Below are 22,716 nucleotides of genomic sequence, written 5' to 3' on the forward strand. Positions count from 1 at the left end.
AGTACTAGGATTATAAGTTTGTGTAACATCACTCATCCAACCTGGTTTTTAAATAATTTTTAAATTATTATAATTTTTTTTTCAGTACTGGGTATGGAACTCCGGAGCATTCTATCTCTAAGCTAAACCTCCAGTCCTATTATTTTTTCCCCCCCGGTACTGGAGATGGAACTCAGGGACATCCTACCTCTGGGATGTACTCTCAGCCCTATTTTTTATTCTTTATTTTGAAAGAGGATCTCACTGAGTTGCAAAGGCCTTACACTAAGTAGTAGCTGAGGCTATCTTCAAACCGTGATCCTCCTGTCTTAGCCTCCCAAATGCTGGGATTACAAGCATGTGTCACCATGCCCGGCCCCAGTCCTATTTTTTATTCTTTATTTTGAAACAGGTTCTCAGTGAGTTGCAGAGGGCCTCCTACATAGTGGAGGCTGTCTGCAAACCATGATCCTCCTGTCTCAGCCTCCCAAATGCTGGGATTACAAGCATGCGGCACTATACCTGGCTAAATAATTTATTATTAATTAAAATTTTTTAAATTTTGGAATAGGGTCTCACTAAGTTACTGAGGGCCTTGCTAAATTGCTGAGGCTGTCTTCGAACCTGTGAACCTTCTGTCTCAGCCTCCCAAGTGTTAGAATTACAAGCATGTGTCATCATGGCTAGCTGAGATATGATAAGTTAAGAGGCCTTTAAGTTGACTGTGGTGGCACACACTTGTAATCCCAGTACTTGGGAAGCTAAGACAGGAGGATAGAAGGTTCAAAGCCAGACTCAGTAACCAAGTGAGATCCTATTACCAAATTAAAAAATAGGTTTGAGATTGTAGCTTGGAGGTAGAAGGCCCCTGCATTCCCAGCACCACCAAAGAACAACAACAACAAAAACAAACAAACAAACAAAAAAACGCTGTAATGTAGAACTTTCTAGAGTTTTTTTTTTTTTATTGGTGCACTGTATTCATACATCATAGTGGGATACAAACTTTTGTAGACATACATGCACACATCGCCCAGTCAGCCCCCTCCCGATCCCCGCCCCATTCTCTCCCCATCCCTCCCTCCCATGCTTGGCTTAATGGTTGAAATCTAGTATTATAGCAATTTATCCAAAATTAAAAATGATAATCTCACATAATAGTTTCATTTGTCTGATACCAAGCTTTTGATGACTTAAAGATAACATTTCAATATTTCTTTTTACTTTCTTTCTTACCAGAGAATATTTTTTTTCTATTTTTTTTAGGTGAAACTATCATATATTTATATATTTATTTTTCAGGAAAAAAAATCTATCCTAATATGGAATATGGACTCTAGATACCCAAAACGATCTTGAAAAAGAACAAAGCTAGAAGATATATATTTTCTGATTTCAAACCATATAAAGCTACAATAATTGAAACAGTGTAGTACTATTCTAAAGGCAGACATATAAACCATTGGAGTTAAATAAAAGCCTAGAGCTAAATTCTTCCATTTATTGTCATGTTATTTTTGACAAGGTTTCCATGAACATTTGGTGGTGGAAATAATAATCTTTTAACTAAATATTGTTAAAACATAATAATTACATGGAAAAGAATAAAGTTGGACCCTTACCTAATCCCATATACAAATATTAACTCAAAATAGATAAAAGACCTAAATATAAATCTTAAGACTATAAACTTTTAGGAGAAAATGTGGGTCATAAAACCTCACAACATTGAAATTGGCAGTGATTTCTTGGATATGATTTCAATGGCACAGGCAACAGAAGAGTATACAAACTCCCTAAAAAATAAAAAAAATATTGTATATCCAAAGACAATGTAAACAGAGTTAAAAGTTACTGATAGAATGGGATAAAATATTTCCAAATGCTATATCTGAAGGTATATTAATATTCCAACTAGACATCCTAAAAATTAACAACAATAAAGGCAAACAATACCATTTAGAGATAGGTAAAAGACTAACATAAATAATGAATCTCCACAGATAACCAATCTTAATTGTCTGTTGGATGGAAACTCTTGTTTCTCTGGTTCTGGTGTGTGTTACCTATTTCTTCTTTGTAGTTAATCTCTTTGAGTATTTTCTCTAGTGCTGGTTTTGAAGACATAAATTCCTTCAGTTTCTGTTTGTCATGGAAACTTCTTATTTTCCTATTTAATTTGATAGAAAGTTTTGCTGGATAGGAAATTTTTGGCTGGAAGTTGTTTTCTTTCAGAGTTTGGAATATGTTACTCCAAGCCCTTCTGGCTCTCATGACTTGGTTTGGGAAGTCTGGAGTGATTCTAATTGGTTTGCCTCTGAATGTCACTTGGCCTTTGCTTTTGTTGCCTTTAAGATTCTCTGCTTGGCTTCCACAGTGGTCATTTTGACAATTATGTGGCGTGGGAATCCTCTTCTCTGATCCTGTCTAAAGGGAGTTCTATAAGTTTCCTGGACCTGTGTATCAACCTCTTGCTCTATGTTTGGGAAAGTTTCTGCTACTACTTCCTTAAAGAGATTGTTGATCCCTTTGATTTCACTTTCTTTTCCCTCCTCTATTCCAATTATTCTTAGGTTAGCTCTCTTAAAATGGGCCCATATTTCTTCAATATCAGATTCCTGCTGTCGGATATTTTTTTCTAGATTAGAAACTATGCGTTCATTTTTGGAATGATCATCTTCTAAGAGCGAGATTCTGTTCTCCATGTGGTCTAATCGGTTGTTTGTGCTTTGAATTGAGGCCTTTACTTCATTAATTGCATCCTTTATCTCTTTTTGGCTCTCTCTGAGTTCTTTTCGAAGCACCTCTATTATTTCTACAGTTATTTTCCTGATTTGATCTTCTAGAAATCTCTGATTTTCTGTTTTATCGGGTTCTGATGTTGTGGGGTTGTGGGCATTCATTGCTCCAGTATTATTCCTCTTTCCCATGATTTCGGAAGTTTGTGCCTTCTCTGGGTTCTTCCCTTGGGTCACTATGACTTCACTTAAGGTGTTCTGGATCTCGAGTCTGTAGTATCTCAGACCCCACTACTCCTTTACTGGGTTGTATCACAGAGTCTCTGACCCAGAGAGTCGATAGAGGCTGCTTTAGACAGTGGGGGGTGCCAGGTTGCACGTTCTCCTATGGTGTGATATCTCTGCCACCGCCCCTCCCCCACTGGGTCAAGTCCCAGGGAGTACAGTACTGGGATTTCTCCTCTGTGGCCCGCAATTTGACTCACTGTTCTTGAGTACGCAGATGTAGCTGTACTGGATTCGGTGAATTCTCTGCTGCTGCCGCCGGTGGCAATATGGCGCCGCTGCTACGCCCTCAGCCGTGAGGCTGGCGTATTTCTTCTTGGTTTTGATTTCCACTCTGAATCCCTGCAGCGTGTGCTGAGCTCAGCCACTGGGAGCTTTAGATTTTACCTGCGGCGAGAAATCCCGCCTGGCTGTTCCGCAGCGGCTCACCTTGGCTTGCTGTAGCCGTCTGGTGAAGTCGCAGCTGCCGCCGGCAGTATGGCGCTGCTGCTGCGGCCTCGGGCGTGAGGCCGGTGTATCTCCTCTGTGGCTCTGAGCTCTGTTCTCAGACCTCTTTCTCTCTGGAGCCTGGTGATTTTTTTGTTTCTCTGGTGATGGTGTTTTCTGGCTATGAAAGGCACTGATTTTGTTGTAATGGAGATTGGTTGTTAGCGGGGCTCTTAAGCCCCGCTTTTCTTGGTCGCCATCTTCCCGGAAGTCTAGAGTTTTTAATCAGATAACAAGAGCATGCCAAAGACCCAAAAAGTGATCAGACCACCACAAACCATCTTGGGATCACCAGGCTGATTTGTCTAGCCTCCCTCCCCATACCTACCCTCACCACGTTTCCTTTAAGAGCTGGGGCCGGGCGTGGTGGCGCACACCTGTAATCCCCGGGCTTGGGAGACTGAGACAGGAGGATCACACAGGTTCAAAGCCAGCCTCAGCTACTGAGTGAGGCTCTCAGAACCTTAGTGAGACCCTGTTTCCAAATAAAGTATAAAACAGGTCTGGAAGGATAGCCTGGAGGTAGAAAAGCTCTGATTCCACCCTCAGTACCACCAAAAATAAAATAAGAATAAATAAATAAGTAAGTAAAAGAGCTAGGGCTGGGCTTAGTGGCACATGCTTGTGATCTCAGAATTTGGGAGCCTGAGACAGGAGGATCACAAGTTCAAAGCCAGCCTCAGCAATTGAGTGAGACTCTATTTCAAAATAAAAAGGGCTGGGAGTATAATTCAGAGAAAGAATGCCCTTGGGTTCAATTCCAAGCACAATAAAATTAAATAAAAACAGGGAGGCAGTGGAAGCACCCAGGAAGATTCTTAAGTTTTTTTCCTGAAAAGGGTATGGTAAGCCAATAAGGTTAGGAATCTACAGTCTAGGTCTATGGACAATGTGTGGGAAAAGAAGGAATCAGAAAAGGAATCTGAACAATCTAGTACAAAATCTCATAAGCTGACTCCATTTTCCCTGAAGTTATTTCATAAAGAAAAAAAAATTAGGGGCTAGAGAATATAGCTCAGTGGTAGAATGCTTGCCCAGATTCAAGTAGCACTGAAATCAATCCCCAGCACTGCAAAAAGCAAACAAAAACTTTGTTTCATGTAAAATTAAATGAAAAAGTATTGACTCTTTGTTCATTACAGAATTTTCTATTATAAGCAAAATGTAGGATCAAATCAAGATCTAAAACGATCATTTTCAATTTTGAGATAAACTACCTGATTTTCTCTGTATATCATTAACACTGACCAAATGTTTTTTTAAAGTTCTCTTCTAATGTTAAAACATCAATGGATCTACAATCTCTCTTTGCTGTCCTTAATTGTTAGTTGGCTTGCAAATATCACTTTAGCAAATGAAAATATTTGGCAATAGCATTTCCTAGAACTTAGGATCCTATTAAATAACTGAAAGAATCCTTTGAAGCATAATGTCTGCAAGTGCTAAATATTATGATAAAAATACTCCCATAATATTGTGAGAAACTCCTAGAAGAGAAGGATCTAGACTCGTAAACTTACCATAGGTGAGTGTGTAAACTGGTTTCCCTGTTACGTCCAGGGCAGTCAGACAGGGGCACTTGGCTTGGGTGGAACCCCAGCGCTGCAGGGCAGATTCCAGTGCAGGGGGCCAGTTGCAGATGACCCCCAGGGGCTCTCCCTTCACGGGAGTCATCTGCCGCCCCTCAGGCTTGGGCTGGTTGGGGTCTGGTTGAGGTACTGTAAAAATGAAAGAAGGTGCACTGAGTCCAGGTCCTAGCTAAGATAGCTCTAATCTCAACACATCTCCCTTTTCAATTTCACACTGAATTTTGAAGTCATAGTCAACATTTCTTTTGTGCAACAAATACTGACCTTGACAAAACAAATTACTCCACATACAGAGAAACACAAAGTACAAACTTTATAGCAATTTCTTTTTTTTGGCAGTACTAGAGATAGAACCCAGAGCATTCTACCTCTGAGCTATATCCCCAGCCCTATTTTTTTTTAGTCTTTATTGTGAAACAAGGTTTCCCAAAGTTGCAGAAGGCCTCACTAAGTAGCTGAAGCTGGCCTCAAACCGCAATTCTCCTGTCTCAGCCTCCCAAGTACTAGGATTACAAGAATGTGCCACCACACCCAGCTCTTCTTAGCAATTTCACAATTAGTAGTAAACTTGTTATTAATTCTTTATAGTTTATGTCCAGTGTTAAAGAGATGGGTTCCACTTAGTAGCTTATGTTTAATGAAAAGGCATAACTGTGGTCAAACCCCCACGTTTACATTTACTTTTTACCAGTATGACCAGAGGTAAAATGATTTACTTGGGCCTTGCTTTCCTTATCTGTAAAATGGAAATGGTATAACTGTCATATAGGGTCATTATTAGACTTAAGTAGACAATAGGCACAAATTAAACAGTCCATGTCTCCATACTTTTGCACCCCCCCCCCCCCCCCCCCGGCACTGGGGATGGAACCCAGGGGCATTCTTCCTGTGAGCTACACCCCCAGCCCTATTTTTCATTCTTTATTTGGAAACAGGGTCTCACTGAGTTGCAAAGGGCCTCACTAAGTAGTAAGTAGATGAGGCTGAGCCGGGCATGGTGGCACATGCTTGTAATCACAGTATTTGGGAGACAGACAGGAGGATCGTGGTTTGTGGACAGCCTCAGCTACCACTTGGTGAGACACTTTGCAATTTAGGGAGACCCTGTTTCAAAAAAAAAGCGTGCGCCACCATGTCCAGCTTTTTTGCATACACATTTTTTTTTTTTTTTGCAGTACTGAGGATGGAATCCAGAAGTATTCTACCTCCGAGCTACACCCCCAGCCCCATTTTTTATTCTTTATTTTGAAACAGGGGAGTCTTTGCAAGTTGCAAAGGGCCTCACTAAGTAGGTGAGGCTGTCCTCGAACTGCAATCCTCCTGTCTCAGCCTTCTGAATGCTGGGATTACCAGCATGCATCACCATGCCCAGCTTTTTGCACACATTTTGAACAGCCAATCAATCCCTTTGCCTCCTGAGAACTTTTACTCATTCTCATCAGTACTCACTCCAACAGCACTTCCTCTGAGAATCAATCCCAACCATTCCTTGAAAGGACTATTCCTTCCTTACTGCCCCACCTGATGTGGCCCTCTACCCTCACGAAAGCTGAGGATCTTTGATGGCTTCCATTATTGGACCCCCCCCCCAAAAAAAACCCAACAACTTCCTGAGAAAAGGATGGTTCTTATTCCCTTTACTGCCTAGAGTACCTAAAACTTAAAGGGTTTTCAACAATGTTAGTTGAGTTGAAATAAATTTCAAAACAAAACAAAACAAAAAAAGCTAGATTAACACGGTCATTCCAAGGACAAGAGATGAAGGACGTTTCATATGCTTTCATACAGATAAAACTAAAGTCCTCTGTTTTCTACAATGGACAAGTATTATTCAAATAATAAAAAATCCTAAATTTTCATAAAAAAAAGTTAATTTACACTTGGAACAAAAAAGTCAAGTATTAGGCAGGCATGGTGGCATATACCTATAATCCTGGTACTTGGGAGGCTGAGACAGCAGGTTCAAGTTCAGCCTCAGCAACTTAGTGAGACACTGATTCAAAATAGAAAATATAAAGCGCTGTGGGTATAACTCAGAGATAGAATGCCCTGGTTTCAATCCTCAGCATTAAAAAAATAAAAAAGGCAAATATTTACTGAGTGTCGATTATGCACACAGCACTGATAAACACTAAGAAAATAAATGTTGCATTATTTATTTATTTATTTATTTATTTATTTATTTATTTATTTTTGGTGCTGGAACTGGGGTTACTGGAAGCACTTCTACCTCCGGGCTACACTCCCAGACCTATTTTATATTTTTATTTAGAAATGGGTCTCTTAAGCCAGCGGGGCTGGCTTCGAACCAGTGCGATCCTCCTGTCTCCACCTCCCAAGCGCAGGGATTACAAGGTTCAAGGATAGCCTCAGCAACTAATAAGACTATTATCGCCTAAAGAGATCCTGTTTTAAAATAAAAATAAAATAAAGCTGGGGGTTAGCGCAGAGGTAAAATGCCCCTGGGCTCAATCTCTAGTAAAACACACACACACACACACACACACACACACACACACACACACACACGAAAGAAAAAAAGAAAACTTAAAACATCAATTCATTCTTTGCTGACATAAAATTCATGAAAAAGTTTCACTTCCCAATTTGCTGCCCTATATAAAGTTTCTGTTTCCCTTCTATTTTATAATAAACACAGATAATTTTAAGTAAATTGTTTTATTTTTAGGAACAGACTGTATGCAGTACACAGTCTTTCGTCATAAAAATCAGTATAACTAATGTTACCCTCCACTAGGTCTGCAGACTCCATTCAGTCTTTCACATTCCCAAAGACATAAAGATTTATCCTTTATAAAGGTTACAATTACTCAAATAAGTAATTGTTGCCTCTTTATAATTTGTAGAATGCTGCTACTCTATTCTGCCAAGGTAAATTGTTCAAGTATGAGCCCTCTTAAACCTTGGTCTTCATTTGCCAGGTCAATGCACAGTGCTAGAAGACCTGGAGAGGTTGTTACTGGCATAAACACCTCGATCATCAGTGAATCAAGACAGACATTCAGGCTGTGTGCAGTGGCACGATCTATAATTCCAGCACTTGGAAAACTGAGACAGAGGATCACAAGTTCAAAGCCAGCATTAGCAACTTAGTGAGACTCTCTTTCTTTTATGGCAGTACTAGGGATTGCATCCAGGGGCATTCTACTTTCAAGTGACTCCCCAAGCCCTACTTTTATTCTTTATTTTGAAATAGCATCTCACTAAGTTGTTGAGGGCCTCATTAAGTAGCTGAGGCTGGCTGCAAACCTTTGATTTCTGTCTTAGTCTCTGTACTAAAATTACAAGCATATGCCACAACACGCAGCATGAGACTCTGTTTACACTTTTTCTTTTTTTTGTGGGTCTGGGGATGGAACCCAGGGGCATTCAACCTCCGAGCTACACCCCCTGCCCTACTTTTATTCTTTATTTTGAAACAGGGTCTCACTGAGTTGCAAAGGGCCTCACTAAGTAGCTGAGGCTGTCTGCAAACCAGGATCCTCCAGTCTCAGCCTCGCGAATGCTGGGATTACAAGTGTGCGGGCATCACACCTGGCTCAGAATCTCATCTTAACTTTACATGCCAGGTTGCTTTTTGCTTCCTGCTACATGAACTGCACTAAGACCAGAACTAGTCTGCCAATATACCTAATTACATTAATGGTTGTTGGCAATCAAAGCTATTAGGCTCAGGACATAAAAACAAACTACAAAGCCACCAAGATTTAGTTCTATTGACAAAAACTTCTCTTTCCCCCTACCTTGCTTGCTCCTGCTCTGTCTGTCTTTAAAAAGCTTTTGTGAAATAAATCTATTCATCATCTAGCTTCATCTCATTTTATCTATGCTCAAACCTATTCCCATCTCTTTCCCTATTAAATCCTAGACATAAGATTTCATCTATAAAAAATTTTAAAGTTATTGAATGAATAAAACATTGATTATCTCTTTCTCTGTGAAGTCTTCTCTAAACACACAGAACTGGTTTTTTCCCCTTTTTCCAACTGCCTGTTTTCACCAAAATAAGCTTATTGGCTAAATTAATTTTTTTTTTTTTTTTTGGTGGTACTAGGGGTGGAACCCAGAGGCTTTCTACCTCCGGGCTATACTCCCAGACATTTTTTTTAAATATATTTTTAATTTGGAAACAGGGTCTCGCTAAGTTGCTGAAAGCCTCACTAAGTAGCTGAGGCTGGCTTTGAACCTGTGTGATCCTCCTGTCTCAGCCTCCCAAGCGCGGGGATTACAAGCGTGCGCCACCACGCCCGGCTTAAATTAAACTTTCTATGTGTATACATATCTTAACACTGGTCAAAATCACAAACAACATAAAAGAAGTTACTGTATTTTCCTAATCCTTTTTTTTTTTGGTGGTACTAGGGATAAAACCCAGGGGCCTTCTACCTCAGGCTATATTCCTAACCCTATTTTATTTTTTATTTGTAAATAAAGTCTCACTAAATTGCTGAAAGCCTTACTAAATTACTAGGGCTGACTCTGAACCTGAGATCCTCCTGTCTCAGCCTACCAAGTATTAGGATTACTCATACACCACTATAACTGGCTTTTCCTAAATCTTTGAATCTTTTTTGCCATCTACCACACTATCTTGTAAAAAGTAAATGTGTGTGTGTGTGTGTGTGTGTGTGTGTGTGTGTGTGTGTGTGTGTTGATTGGCTGATTGTTTTGGGGGGTGTGGTACTGGGGATGTAACCCAGAGACATTTTACGTCCATATACCTCAGCTTCCCCGTTTTTGTGGTGCTGGGAATTGAACCCAGGGGTATTCCATCTCTGAACTATATCCCTAAGCCTATTTTTATTCTTTATTTTGAAACAGGTTCTCACTAAGTTGCAAAGGGCCTCACTTAAGTAGCCAAGGCTGTCTGTGAACCTGAGATACTCCTGTTTCAGCCTCCCACATATTGGGATTACAAGTGTACACCACCAAGCCCAGCTTATTTTTTGTTTTGAAACAGGGTCTCCCTAGGTTGCTGAGACACTAAGCTGATTAGGCTGGTCTACAAACTGCAATTCTCCTGTCTCAGCCTCCCATGTACTAGGATTACAGGTATGCACCACCATGCATGCTCTGATTAGCTGATTTAATTAAAGGACTATGTTTGAGCTGGGTATGGTGGTGCATGCTTGTAATCCTCACATTTGGGAGGCTGAGACGGAAGATCACGGTTTGTAGACAGCCTCAGCTATTTAGTGAGGGCTTCCGCAACTTAGTAAGACCCTGTTTCAAAGTAAAGAATAAAAAAATAGGGCAGGAGGTGTAGCTCAGAGGTCGAATGCCCCTGGGTTCCACCCCCAGACCCGCAAAAAAAAAAAAAAAAAAAAAAAAAGACTGTTTGCTAGGTATGGTAGTGCATGCTTGTAAAACCCAGCATTTGGGAGGCTAAGACAAGAGGATCACAGTTCTCAGCCAGCCTCAGCTACTTAGTGCCCTTTGCAACTCAGTGAGACCCTGTTTCCAAATAAAGAATAAAAAGTAGGGCTGAGGGGTGTAGCTTGGAGGTAGAATGCCCCTGGGTTCCAACGCCAGTACCAGGGGGGAAAAAAGGTCTATGTTAAACAAAAATTAAGACCAGGTGTGGTGGCACATGCTTATAATTCCAGCATTTGGGAGGCTGAGACCAGAGGATCACTGTTCATGGACAGCCTCAGCTACTTAGTGAGACCATATTTCAAAATAAAAAATAAAAAATAGGACAGGAGGTGTAGTTCAGAGATTGAATGCCCCTGGGTTCCATCCTCTGATCTGAGAAAGAAAGAAAGAAAGAAAGAAAGAAAGAAAGAAAGAAAGAAAGAAAGAAAGAAAGATGGATGGGGAGAGAGAGAAAGAGGAAGGAAGGAAGGAAGGAAGGAAGGAAGGAAGGAAGGAAGGAAGGAAGGAATAAAAAGACTGAGCAAGCTTTTTTTCTGGAATGGTACTGGTGATTGAACCCAGGTCCTTGAGCATGCAAGGAAGCACTCTATTACTGAGTTATGTCCTTAGTCCTTTTTATTTTGTTTTGAGACAGGGTCTTGTTAAATGCTAAGTCTCAACCCTTCTGTCTTGGCCTCTGGAGAAGTTGGGTTTGCAGGTTTGTGGCATGGAGCTGGGATGTTCCAGTCATCTTTCTTATTGCTGTGACCCAAACACCTGACAAATACAGTTTAGACAAAAATGGTTTATCAGCTCATGACTTTCTTTTTTGGTGTATGTGGTACTGGGGACTGAATCCAGGGGCGTTCTATATCCAAGCTACATCCTCAGCCCTTCATTCGTGTGTGTGTGTGTGTGTGTGTGTGTGTGTGTGTGTATGTGTGAAACATATATGTAATTATTTTTTGTGGTACTATGGATTGAACCCAGGGGCAGTCAACCTTTGAGCTACACTCCCAGCCCTATTTTTTATTCTTTATTTTGAAACAGGGTCTCACTAAGTTGCAGAGGGCCTCACTCACTAGTCAAGGTTGGGCACGAACCATGATCCTCCTGTCTCAGCCTCCCAAATGCTGGGATTATAGGTGTGTGCCACTCCGCTCAGCTGGCTCACGATTTTAGAGGTGTCAAAGGTTCTGGTCTGTGGTTGGCTGGCTCTAAGGCAGAAATTGCTTGGCAGCAAGGCTTTCGAACATGGTGGAGGAAAAGCTGCTCTCACCTATCAGTGGTTAGAAGCAGAGACAGAAAGTGGCCAGGGACAGATACAGCCCTCGATGCCACACCCACTGTAACAATCTCCCTGCATTTCCTAACACATGAGGTTTTGAGAGACACTCCAAACCCAAGCCATAACTGGATAATTTTTTTCTGAGACTGAATTTGACATCCATGTCCTAGAAAATGCCTAATGTAAAAATATATATTTTTTGGGTGGTACTAGGGATGGATCTCAGGGGGATTTTGCCTCTGAGCTATACCCATAGGCCTTATTTTTAACTCTTTATTTTGAAACAGGGTCTTATTGAGTTGCCAAGGGATTAACTAAGTAGTTGAGGCTATCTGCTAAAAATAAGCTTTGAAAATACATATTGGGTATAGTTTCTCTGTTCAAAGAACATATTACCAAAGATAGCTCTGAACACCATGGTTCTCTCTTTGCTCTTCTTCCCTTCCCTTCCTCTCTCTCCTTACCCTTCATCTAAGATCTAAAATGTAAAAGATCCTTAAGAAAAAAAAAGCAAAGAACTATGAACTCTTTGATCCCAAAACTGCATCTTATCCTTTATCCTTTTATACCTAACATTTAGTAACTGATTAAGATATATTTGTCTAATAAATATGTTTTGGTATTTTTACTACTACCTTCCACAATTTCTTCAGAGTCATCCACAAAAAATTCCTTTAAGGGAGGCCTTTTGGGTCGTTTCAGAGTGTTGAGAAGCTGCTGGATTTTTGTGGACACTCTGCTATTGACAGGAACCCCTATAAGGGAAAAAGTGGTAAGTTAAAATCTATTGACTTGAAGGATATTTTCGTTCAGCTCTCTTTCCTTCCTTCCTTCCTTCCTTCCTTCCTTCCTTCCTTCCTTCCTTTTTTTGTGGTACTAGGGATGGAACCCAGGGGCCTTCCACCTCTGGCCTGCACTCCCAGATGTATTTTATATTTTATTTGGAAATAGGGAATCTCTAAGTTGTTGAGGCTGGCTTCAAACCTGCTCAATCCTCCTGTCTCAGCCTCCCAAGTACTGGGATTACAAGTGTGCACCACCACGCCCAGCTTCAGCATTTATTTCTAATGGTATATGACCTTGCCAACAAACTCACTCTATTTTAAGTGGGCCAAATAGGTACCAGTATGTTCACAATGAGTTTTAGGACAATAGAGAACAAATATGGCATTATTACTAATACAAAGCTTAAGGATTTCACACTTGTTTTTTGGTTCAAAGTATCTTTGGAAGCACCCACTTGAGTGTGAACAAGTGTGGAGAAGAAGGTACTTAGGATGGCCTGGGCGAGTGGGCCAACTGCAAGGTAGTCTGTAGCTGCTGGGCCAGTCACTCATGAGCTGCTGGTCATAATTTGAATGCTTCTAATTTATTCTGTACTCCCTACAAGCTACCAGAAAGAACTCCCTACCGTCAGCTGTATCCATAAGGCTGGACCTATTGGATCCTTTGTGCATGCCTTTAACTATCCCCGAAGGGGGCAGGTCAATATTTGCTGGGCGTATTGAGGACGATGATGATGAGGAAGAGGTAGTTGTAGTGACATCTGGGGGAGCAGAGAAATTCTCTAAGAGGGAGAGAACAAAACTTAGAATTATATAACATTAGTAACAAGAAAAAAAACTAAAGAGATAGGACATTAGCTATTATAAAACAAGCTTTAACACCATAATTTTACTAACAAGATATAATAGGAAAATAAGTGAGGGCATATCAGTTTTCCAAAATTTTTACTTTCAAGATTTAGGTAGCTTTAGTAAGACTGAATCGTATAGCAAATATTTCTCAAAAACATTATTTTCTACACAGAAAGACTGGTAGAAATCCAGTGTTATAAAAATAATCCTAAGAAAATAAAGGTTACAGGTGACTTAAAAACAGAACCAGAGTAAGATCCTAAAAGGCTACTAATATTTTCTTCATGATTACTATTGTTTATCTAGAATATCTTCCCTTCCATCAAAGAACAAAATAATATTTTGAGAATGGGTCAGACTACCCAAGTTTCCAGATAAAGAAAAACCAGGTAAAGTCCACTTTTAATTTTTTATAAAATAACCCATAGGTTACTTGGATCTATTTGACATACTAAGCAAAGATTAAAGAGTGTTACTGCTCCGGGTATGGTGTTGCACACTTATAATCTCAGCATTTGGGAGGCTGAGACAGGAGGATCATGGTTCCCGGACTTCGCAAGGCCTTCTGCAACTTACTGAAACCTTGTTTCGAAATAAAGAATACAAAAATAGGGCCAGGGGTGTAACTCGGAGGTAGAATGCCCCTGGGTTCCATCCCCAGTACCAGGAGAAAAAATAAAAAGTGTTACTGCATACTACTTCATGGAGGGATACGTTAAACAGAGAAAGTAAGTGATATAAGTTGGAAGAAATCCACTTATTAAGGATGTCTTACCAAAACAAAAGTAAAGAAAAAAAATCTATATGAGTAAGAAGAAAATTAGAATATAATATATAATTTCTAAGAATAATTGTAGTCATTAAAATTTATGAAAAGGTAAAAAAGATAATATAAACAATTTCCTTTTTTTTGCGGTTCTGGATTGAACCCAGAAGCATTCTACCTCCAAGCTACACCCCTATTTTTTTATTCTTTAATTTGAAACAGGGTCTCACTAAGTTGTAGAGTGCCTCATTTAGTGGCTGAGGCTGGCTTTGGACATGTGATCCTCTTGTCTCTGTCTCCTAAGTACTGGGATTACAAGCGTGCGCCACCGCACCTGGCTAACATAAACAATTTCTAAAATCAACATGGGAATATAGTTTCTATGTCCAAAAGGACTATAAGTACTAGTATGACATCCTTGAAAGTTTGAAATATACTAGTCCAAGTATATAGCAGTATACCTTTTTGTAGAATAATGTGGTGACAAAAGCATTAAGAATGTACACTTTTATTTGACTCAGCAATTTGAATAAAAATGCATCCTTAGGAAATAGACAAATGCACAAAGTTGTATGTTCAAATATGTTAATTTCAAGTTTGCACTGTGCCCCAAACTAGACACTAAAGAGAATACCCAAAAGAGAGAAAAGGCTAAATAAACCAGGGTTGTACAGTCATACAACCATAAGAACAATAGTGTAACTGTAATGATGTAAGAGATGTTCAGGACACACTATTAAGGAAAACAAGTAATAAACTCTGCATTTAGAATAATTAAATTTTTGTAAAATAAAAACCAAAGCCCCACATGTTCATATACAAATAAATCTCGAATATACACCAAAGTGTTATTCTTAGGAAGTAGGATTGTATTTTGATTTTCTTTATATATGTTTTTAAATTTTCCTATCAGGAATATGAACTAATTTTTGATAGAACAAACATCCAAAAAGCAATTATGTTGGATAAAATGGTTTCTTTTACTGAAACTTCAGTCACAGAAATAACAGAAAAATCTGAGGTCAGATGAAACCATCTTGTTAACAAAAAATGCAGATAATTTAACTGGTGTCAGGACAATTATTTAAGTGAAAAGTGTTCTCTTTTAAAGCCGGGCGTGGTGGCACACGCTTGTACTCCCAGCATTCGGGAGGCTGAGACCGGAGGATCGCGGTTCGCGTACAGCCTAAGCTACTTAGTGAGGCCCTCTGCAACTCAGTGAGACCCAGGTTCAAAATAAAAAAAGAATAAAAAATATAGGGCAGGGGGTGTAGCTCAGAGGTCAAATGCCCCAGGGTTCCATCCCCAGACCCGCAAAAAAAAAAAAAAAAAAAAAAAAAAAAAGAAGAAGAAGAAGAAGAAGAAGAAAGAGTGGTGGTCTCTTTTAGAAAGATATGGAAATAAGAGAGCTCACCAAGCATAGCCCTTGCTTAGAAGAAGTGGTGAACATAAACACTATGTGTAGCTACTCTAGGACACCTAGTGAACTACAGGATGGAGCTAAGTGTGCAGAGCAGGCCATTGGCAGTTGGTACATGTGTGTGGTACTGGAGATGGAACCCAGGGGCATTCTACCTCTGAGCTACACCTCCAGCCCTATTTTATTATTTTATATTCAAAAAACAATGTCTCACTAAGTTGCAGATGGCCTCACTAAGTTGCTAAGGCTAGCTGCAAAACTTGCAATCTTCTTGTCTCAGCTTCCCAAGTAATGGGATTATAAGCATGTGCCACCACTTTGGCTTGCACATAGCTTTTTAATGTGGGTGATTATAACCTTGGGGTAGTTATTATCTTCAAAAAATAAAATTTCCAGCTTTTTCTTTTCAGAAATCAACTAATACTATGAAGATATGTATAAGGATACAAAAGGCCAATGAAGGGGAAATTAAGACAGCAAAATGCAACTCATTGTCAAGACAAAATGGAAAAACATCACAGATACATAACACTGATGTGCATTATTTAGTGCAATTTGTATCAACCAATTAGGCAAAAGTGGAGATCTGTGTCTTTGTCTGCAGATGTCACAACTCTTAAAAACAAAACAAACGAACAAAACAAAACCCCATAAAGCAGAGCCAAGCAAAAGCTACACTCCATACAGTAGCATCAGCAGCAGGTAGCAGCTCACAGACTACCAACATTCTCAGCCTGCACACTCCAGGTATAGCAATATCACAGCAGCAAGGACAATAAATCCAGTCTTAATGCTAAAGACAAAACAGCCTCACTCATAATGAATTAGAGTAGAATTTGCTCAGGTTTACTTTGAAAGAATATAAACAATGATACTGGGGATATCTAAGATGTTACATATTTTAACACCTTCTAATATATGGAACATTATTCACCTAGGATAAACTCATACTAAGACTGGTGTTATATCTTGCAGCTTGAATATTGCTTATGGAAATAGATATGGCTTCAGGTGGGCAACACTATGCACCAACAATGCATAGCTGGTACCTATCACTCCTGCAACAAATGTATTGCTGGTGTTTCCTTCTTTGCCTCATTAACTGTCAGATTCTCTCTGATTAGTTTTAGGCCACATTGAAAAACCTAACAAATTGTAAACTGTTTCCTGGATACTGGGTGCCAAATAGAACATAATTTGGGTTTCTTAGGTAGATCCAGCTCCTACCTATTCGAGTATTGGCAAATACATCAGCTAGAGACCCACTGGTTCCTTTGACCTCTCCGTGGGACAGCGTAGAAGATGCAGATGAAGAAGTGGACGATCCCTGAATTGAACGGTTGATCCAGGACTCTGCGTTCTGTAAGCTCTGTTGCAAGGCAGCAGAGAGCGCGGCTTGGCGTCTCAGTGAGCCCTCATCCTCAGAGGCCGAAGACGTGTCTGTGTGGGATTAGAAAAAAAAGGTTCTCCATCCTGCCTACAACAGACTGCATTCTTGCTCAATGATCACACATTCGATCTCGACACCAGCAAAACATTCGCATTTTTAAGTTAGATTCATAGGTGAAAGTTTCTAAAGAATTTCAAGTTTTAAAGAATAAAACAACCTGAATCTGTAGGCAATTATAAGTTGTATTTTTAAAAACTTGAAAAACATTTTAAATTAAATCACTATTTTTTCTTTTTTGAGCTTAATTAATATCCGAATCATTCTAGTTTACCTACTTATATTTAAGTAATTTTGAAGCACTTATATATCTTCCTCAAACTCTTTTAAAGTAAAAGATCTTATGACAAGTTGCTACATTGATTTTTACAAGTACTTTATGAGTTTATACTTAAAAGAAGATGAGCTTGATAGGAAGATATAAGAACGCACTGAGCCAGGCATGTTGGCACACACTTGCAATGCCAGTACTTAGGAGGTTGACACAGGAAGATGGCAGGTTCCTAGCCAGTCTCAGCTACTTAGTGAGACCCTCCCCAAATTAGACTTTGTTCTACAATAAGATAATAAAAATAGGACTGATCTAGAAGTGTAGCTAAGAGGTAGAATGCCCCTAGATTCTATCCTGAGTACCACAAACAAACAAACAAATACTTATTCTTGTTAAAAACTTTTATGCCATAGTGAGCTAGGTGATGGGGAATCAAAATAGGACGAGAAGTAGTTCCTGGCCTGGGATCATTCATGGTTTCAGTGGAAGAGCCAGATGGTCATGTGGCACAGGTAAGCTTTCCATACAAGATAGACGAGGGCACAACATCTGGATTTCTTTCCTTAATTCTTTGAGAAGAATTATGAGAAATTCACTGATGTCTGTATTTAAGAAAATGTTGCCCAAATTTTAAATGTTGAGGGGAGGGGAGATTAACTAAATATAAGTAAGCAAAAGCTGAGGAAAAAGCTGGGTGTGCATGCTTGTAATCTCAGTATTTGGGAGGCTGAAACAGAGGACTGCAGGTCTAAGAACAGCCTCAGCAAGCTGTGAGACTTTCAACCTAGTGCGAACCTGTTCCAATAAAATAAAATAGTGCAGGGGGGTGTAGCTCAGAGGTAGGATGTCCCTGGGTTCAATCCCCCATGCACACAAAAAAAGGGGGGCTCTAAGAAAAAAAGAGATGAGGAATTATTCTAGGCTTTAAGCACACAAGGTATAGGAGTTAGTGGAGGCATATGATTAGACGTGGGAAAATCCTTCTAAATTATTTGGGAGGGGTGATGATTTGAATGAACAGATTGAGTCTCACTACGGCACTGAGGCTGTCCTCGAACAGAGTACAATCTTGGGCAAGGACAACCATGCTTGACTAGAGATACAAGTTTTTTTTTTTTTTTTTGGTGTTACTGGGGTTCCTGGAAACCCTTTTACCTCCGGGCTACACTCCCAGACACCTATTTTTTAAAAAAATATATTTTTATTTGGAAAGAGGGTCTCTTAAGCCAGCATGACTGGCTTTGAACCAGCGCAATCCTCCTATCTCTGCCTCCCAAGCCCGGGGATTACAACAAGCATGCACCACCACGCCCGGCTAGATACAAGTTTTTTAAATTAAAAAATGTGAAGCTGGTCAGGTTGGTGCACACCTGTAATCACAACCACTTGGGAGGTTGAGGCAGGAGGATCACAAGTTCAAGGCTAGTTTGGGCAACATAGTAAACCTCTGTCTCAAAAGAAAATAAAATTTAGCCAGGCATGGTGGCGCAGACAGGAGGATCGTGCTGGTTCAGAGCCAGCCTCGCTGGCTTAAGAGACCCTGTTTCCAAATAAAAAAATATAAAATAGGTCTGGGAGTGTACCCCGGAGGTAGAAGGGCTTCCAGGAACCCCAGTATCCCCCCACAAAACTATTAAAAAAAAAAAAAAAGAAAAGAAAAACTTAGAAGGCTGAGACAGCCGGCTGTGGTGGCGCGCACGCTTGTAATCCCAGCATTAGGGAGGCTGAGACCAGAGGATCATGGTTCGCAGACAGCCTCAGTTACTTAGTGAGGCCCTCAGTAACTTGGTTGAGACCCTGTTTCAAAATAAAGAGTAAAAACTAGAACAGGAGGTGTAGCTCAGAGATCGAATGCTCCTGGGTTCCATTCCCAGACACACACACACACACATACACACACACACACACACACACACGAAGAAGAAGAAGAAGAAAAAGAAAAGAAAAAAGGCTGAGACAGAATGAACACAGGTTCACAGCTAGCCTCAGCCACTTAGAAAGGCCTTCTGCAACTTACATAAGACTTTATTTATAAAATAGTGCTGGGGGGTATAGTTCAGATGCAGAAGTCCTTAGGTTCAAGCTCCAGTACCACAAAATAAGTAAATAAATAAACAAATGCATGATGAGCATGTGTGAGGACTTGGGGTAAATTCTTAGTACCACTAAACAACTGTAGCTCATGTCTTGCTTTGGTCCCAAAATCAAAGAGAGCTAGGCATGTTAGCATGTATCTGTAATCTCAGTACTTGGGAGCCTGAGACAGGAGGATGACAGGTTCAAGGCCAGCTCAGCAACTCAGAGGCACTCAGCAACTTAGCAAGGCCCTGTTTTAAATTAAAATTTTAAAAATTAAAAAGCAGGCTGGAAAGCTGGGCGTGGTGGCACACACTTGTAATCCCAGCATTTGGGAGGCTGAGACAGGAGGATCGTGGTTCATGGACAGCTTCAGCTACTTAGTGAGGCCCTTTGCAACTGAGACCCTGTTTCAAAAAAAAGAATAAAAAATAGGGCTGGGGGTGTAATTCAAAGGTAGAACACCCCGAGTTCCATCCCCAGTACCACAAAAAAGGGGGAAGGCTGGAAGCCAGACACGGTGGGGCATGCTTGTAATCCCAGCATTTGGGATGTTGAGACAGGAGGATCACGATTTGTGGCCAGCCTCAGCTATTTAGTGAGGTCCTCTGCATCTTAGTGAGACCTTGTTTCAAAATAAAGAATAAGCCGGGCGTGGCGGCGCATGCTTGTAATCCCCGTGCTTGGGAGGCTGAGACAGGAGGATCACACAGGTTCGAAGCCAGACTCAGCTGCTTAGTGAGGCTTTCAGCAACTTAGTGAGACCCTGTTTCCAAATAAAATAGAAAAAAGGTCTGGGAGTATAGCTCGGAGGTAGAAAGCCTCTGGGTTCCACCCCCAGTACCACCAAGAAAAAAAAAAAAAAAAAAAAAAGAATAAAAGGCAGCTGTAGTGGCACATGCTTGTAATTCCAGCACTTGGGAGCCTGAGACAGGAGGACCGCACAGGTTTGAAACCAGCCTCAGCTACTGAGTGAGGCTCTCAGCAACTTAGTGAGACCCTGTTTGCAAATAAAGTATAAAATAGGTCTGGGAGTATAGCCCAGAGGTAGAAAGTCCCTGGGTTCCACCCTCAGTACCACAAAAAGAAAGGAAGAAAGAAAAAAAGAAAGAAGAGAGAGAGAGAGAGAGAAAGAGAGAGAGAGAGAGCGCGCGCGCGCACGTGCACAAGCAAGCTAGTAAAGCAAGCAAGAGTAAAAAAAAAAAAATAGGTCTGGCCGGGCGTGGTGGCGCACGCTTGTAATCCCTGCGCTTGGGAGGCAGAGACAGGAGGATCGTGCAGGTTTGAAGCCAGCTGTGCTGGCTTAAGAGACCCTGTTTCCAAATAAACAGGTCTGGGAGTGTAGCTGGATGTAGAAGGGTTTCCAGGAACCCCAGTACCACCAAAAAAATTTTAAAAATTACAAAAGATTAAAAAATTAAAAATAAAAATAAGGCTGGGAAAGCCAGGTATGGAACTTGGGAGGCTGAGACAGGAGAATCACAGATTCGTGGCCAACCCCAATAACTTGTGAGGTTCTCTGTAACTTAGTGAGAACCTGTTTCAAAACAAAGAATAAAGTAGCCAGGTATGGTGTCACACGCTTGTAATCCCAGCATTTGTGAGACTGAGAAGAATCATGGTTCATGGACAGCCTCAGCTACTTACTGAGGCTCTTTGCAATTCAGTGAGACACTGTTTCAAAATAAAGAACAAACAAACAAAATAATAAAAAAATAGGGCTGGAATCCCCGTGCTTGGGAGGCAGAGACAGGAGGATTGTTCAAAGCCAGCAACGCAGGCTTAAGAGACCCTGTTTCCAAATAAAATATAAAATAGGTCTGGGAGTGTAGCCCAGAGATAGAAGGGTTTCCAGGAACCCCAGTATCACCAAAAAGAAAAAAAAATAGGACTGGGGTACAGTGTAGCTTGGAGGTAGAATGCCCTTGGGTTCTACCCCCCAAAAAAATGTATAAAAATTTGGGCTGGGAGTGGAGCTCAGAGGTAGAATGCCATTGGATTCTAACCCCAGTAGCCCCCTCCCCCCAACAAACAGAAAAAATAGGGCTGAGAACTAGGCATGGTGGTGCATGCTTGTAATCCCAGTACCTGGGAGGCTGAGACAGGAGGATCACAGTTCACCAACAGCCTAAGCTCCTTAGTGAGGCTCTCTACAACTTACTTAGTGAGACCTTGTTTCAAAATAAAGAATAAAAAGTAGGGTTGAGACTGTAGCTCAGAGGCAGAATGCCACTGGGCTCCATCTTTAATACCACAAGGAAAAAATATAGGGTTGGGGTATCAGAGGTAGAATGTCTCTGGGGTTCAATTGCCAAGTACCACCAAGAAAAAGAAAAAAGGCAAAGAGACAACTACTGGAACTAATCTAATCCAGAAAGCCTGCAGATCAAGAGCAAGAAAATTAAAATGATGACTATATTACTGCTTCTTGCTTTGTATTATCACCAATTTATTCTCTTACTGAAGGAGATATGAGGCCCCAAAATGACTATTTTCCTTTTTTAAGTGTAGTAGCCAAGCCAGTAGTAGTGGTGCGCACCTATAATCCCACTATGTGAGAGGCTGAAACAGAAAGATCACAGATTCAAAATAAAAAATGAAAAATAGGACTGGGAGTATAGCTAAGAAGTAGAATGTCCCTATGTTGAATCCCCAGTACAAAAAGAGTTTAAAAAGTCGGGCATGGGTGCACGCTTGTAATCCCCGCGCTTGGGAAGCTGAGCCATAGGATCACGCCGGTTCAAAGACAGCGTCAGCTGGCTCAAGAGACCCTGTTTCCAAATAAAATATAAAATAGGTCTGGGAGTGTAGACTGGAGGTAGAAGGCCCCTGGGTTCCATCACCAGTACCACAAAAAAAAAAAAAAAAAAAAAGTTAAAAAAATCAGAATCATCCAAACTCTTTGTTTATTTGCCTGTTTATTATTTATTTTTGCAGTACTGGGGATTGAACTCAAGGGCATTCTATATCTAAGCTACACCCCCTGCCCTATTTTTTATTCTTTATTTTGAAACAGGGTCTCACTTAGATGTACATTGTCCCTGGGTTCAATATCCATCCACTATGAAATTTAAAAAAGGGTGTTTATATCTTTTTGACTGGTAACAACATCTAAAATTTTCCCTAAGAATAATTTAAATAGCTAGTTTCTAATTCTATCCTATAAACATGAAAGTGAAAAGAAACTGACTAAAGGTTGGCAGGTAGAAGAACACTATACTAGCCAGGCATGGTGGTGCACTCTTGTAATCCCAGCATTTGAGAGGCTGAGACAGGAGGTGTGTGGACAGCCTCAGCTACTTAGTGAGGTCCTTTGCAACTCAGTGAGACCCTGATTCAAGCTAAAGAATAACAAATA

At 40.5% G+C, this 22,716-nt stretch overlaps 1 protein-coding gene across 2 annotated transcripts in view; it reads right to left on the bottom strand.

Annotated features, from left to right (window-relative positions):
* DIP2B (disco interacting protein 2 homolog B) overlaps positions 1–22,716 on the bottom strand; it is a gene marked incomplete at both ends in the record, with an annotated part of 282,346 nt that overhangs the window by 97,224 nt on the left and 162,406 nt on the right. The window contains 4 exons of one of the 2 annotated variants that reach the window (XM_080705172.1): positions 5,009–5,206; positions 12,374–12,496; positions 13,153–13,308; positions 16,792–17,004. In XM_080705172.1, the coding sequence (XP_080561298.1) occupies positions 5,009–5,206; positions 12,374–12,496; positions 13,153–13,308; positions 16,792–17,004 (690 nt within the window). The remainder of the gene's footprint in view (positions 1–5,008; positions 5,207–12,373; positions 12,497–13,152; positions 13,309–16,791; positions 17,005–22,716) is intronic. The other variant, XM_080705171.1, reaches the window with a different exon arrangement.

The sequence above is a fragment of the Muscardinus avellanarius genome (assembly GCF_963383645.1).
Source record: "Muscardinus avellanarius genome assembly, chromosome: 11".
NCBI lineage: Eukaryota > Metazoa > Chordata > Mammalia > Rodentia > Gliridae > Muscardinus > Muscardinus avellanarius.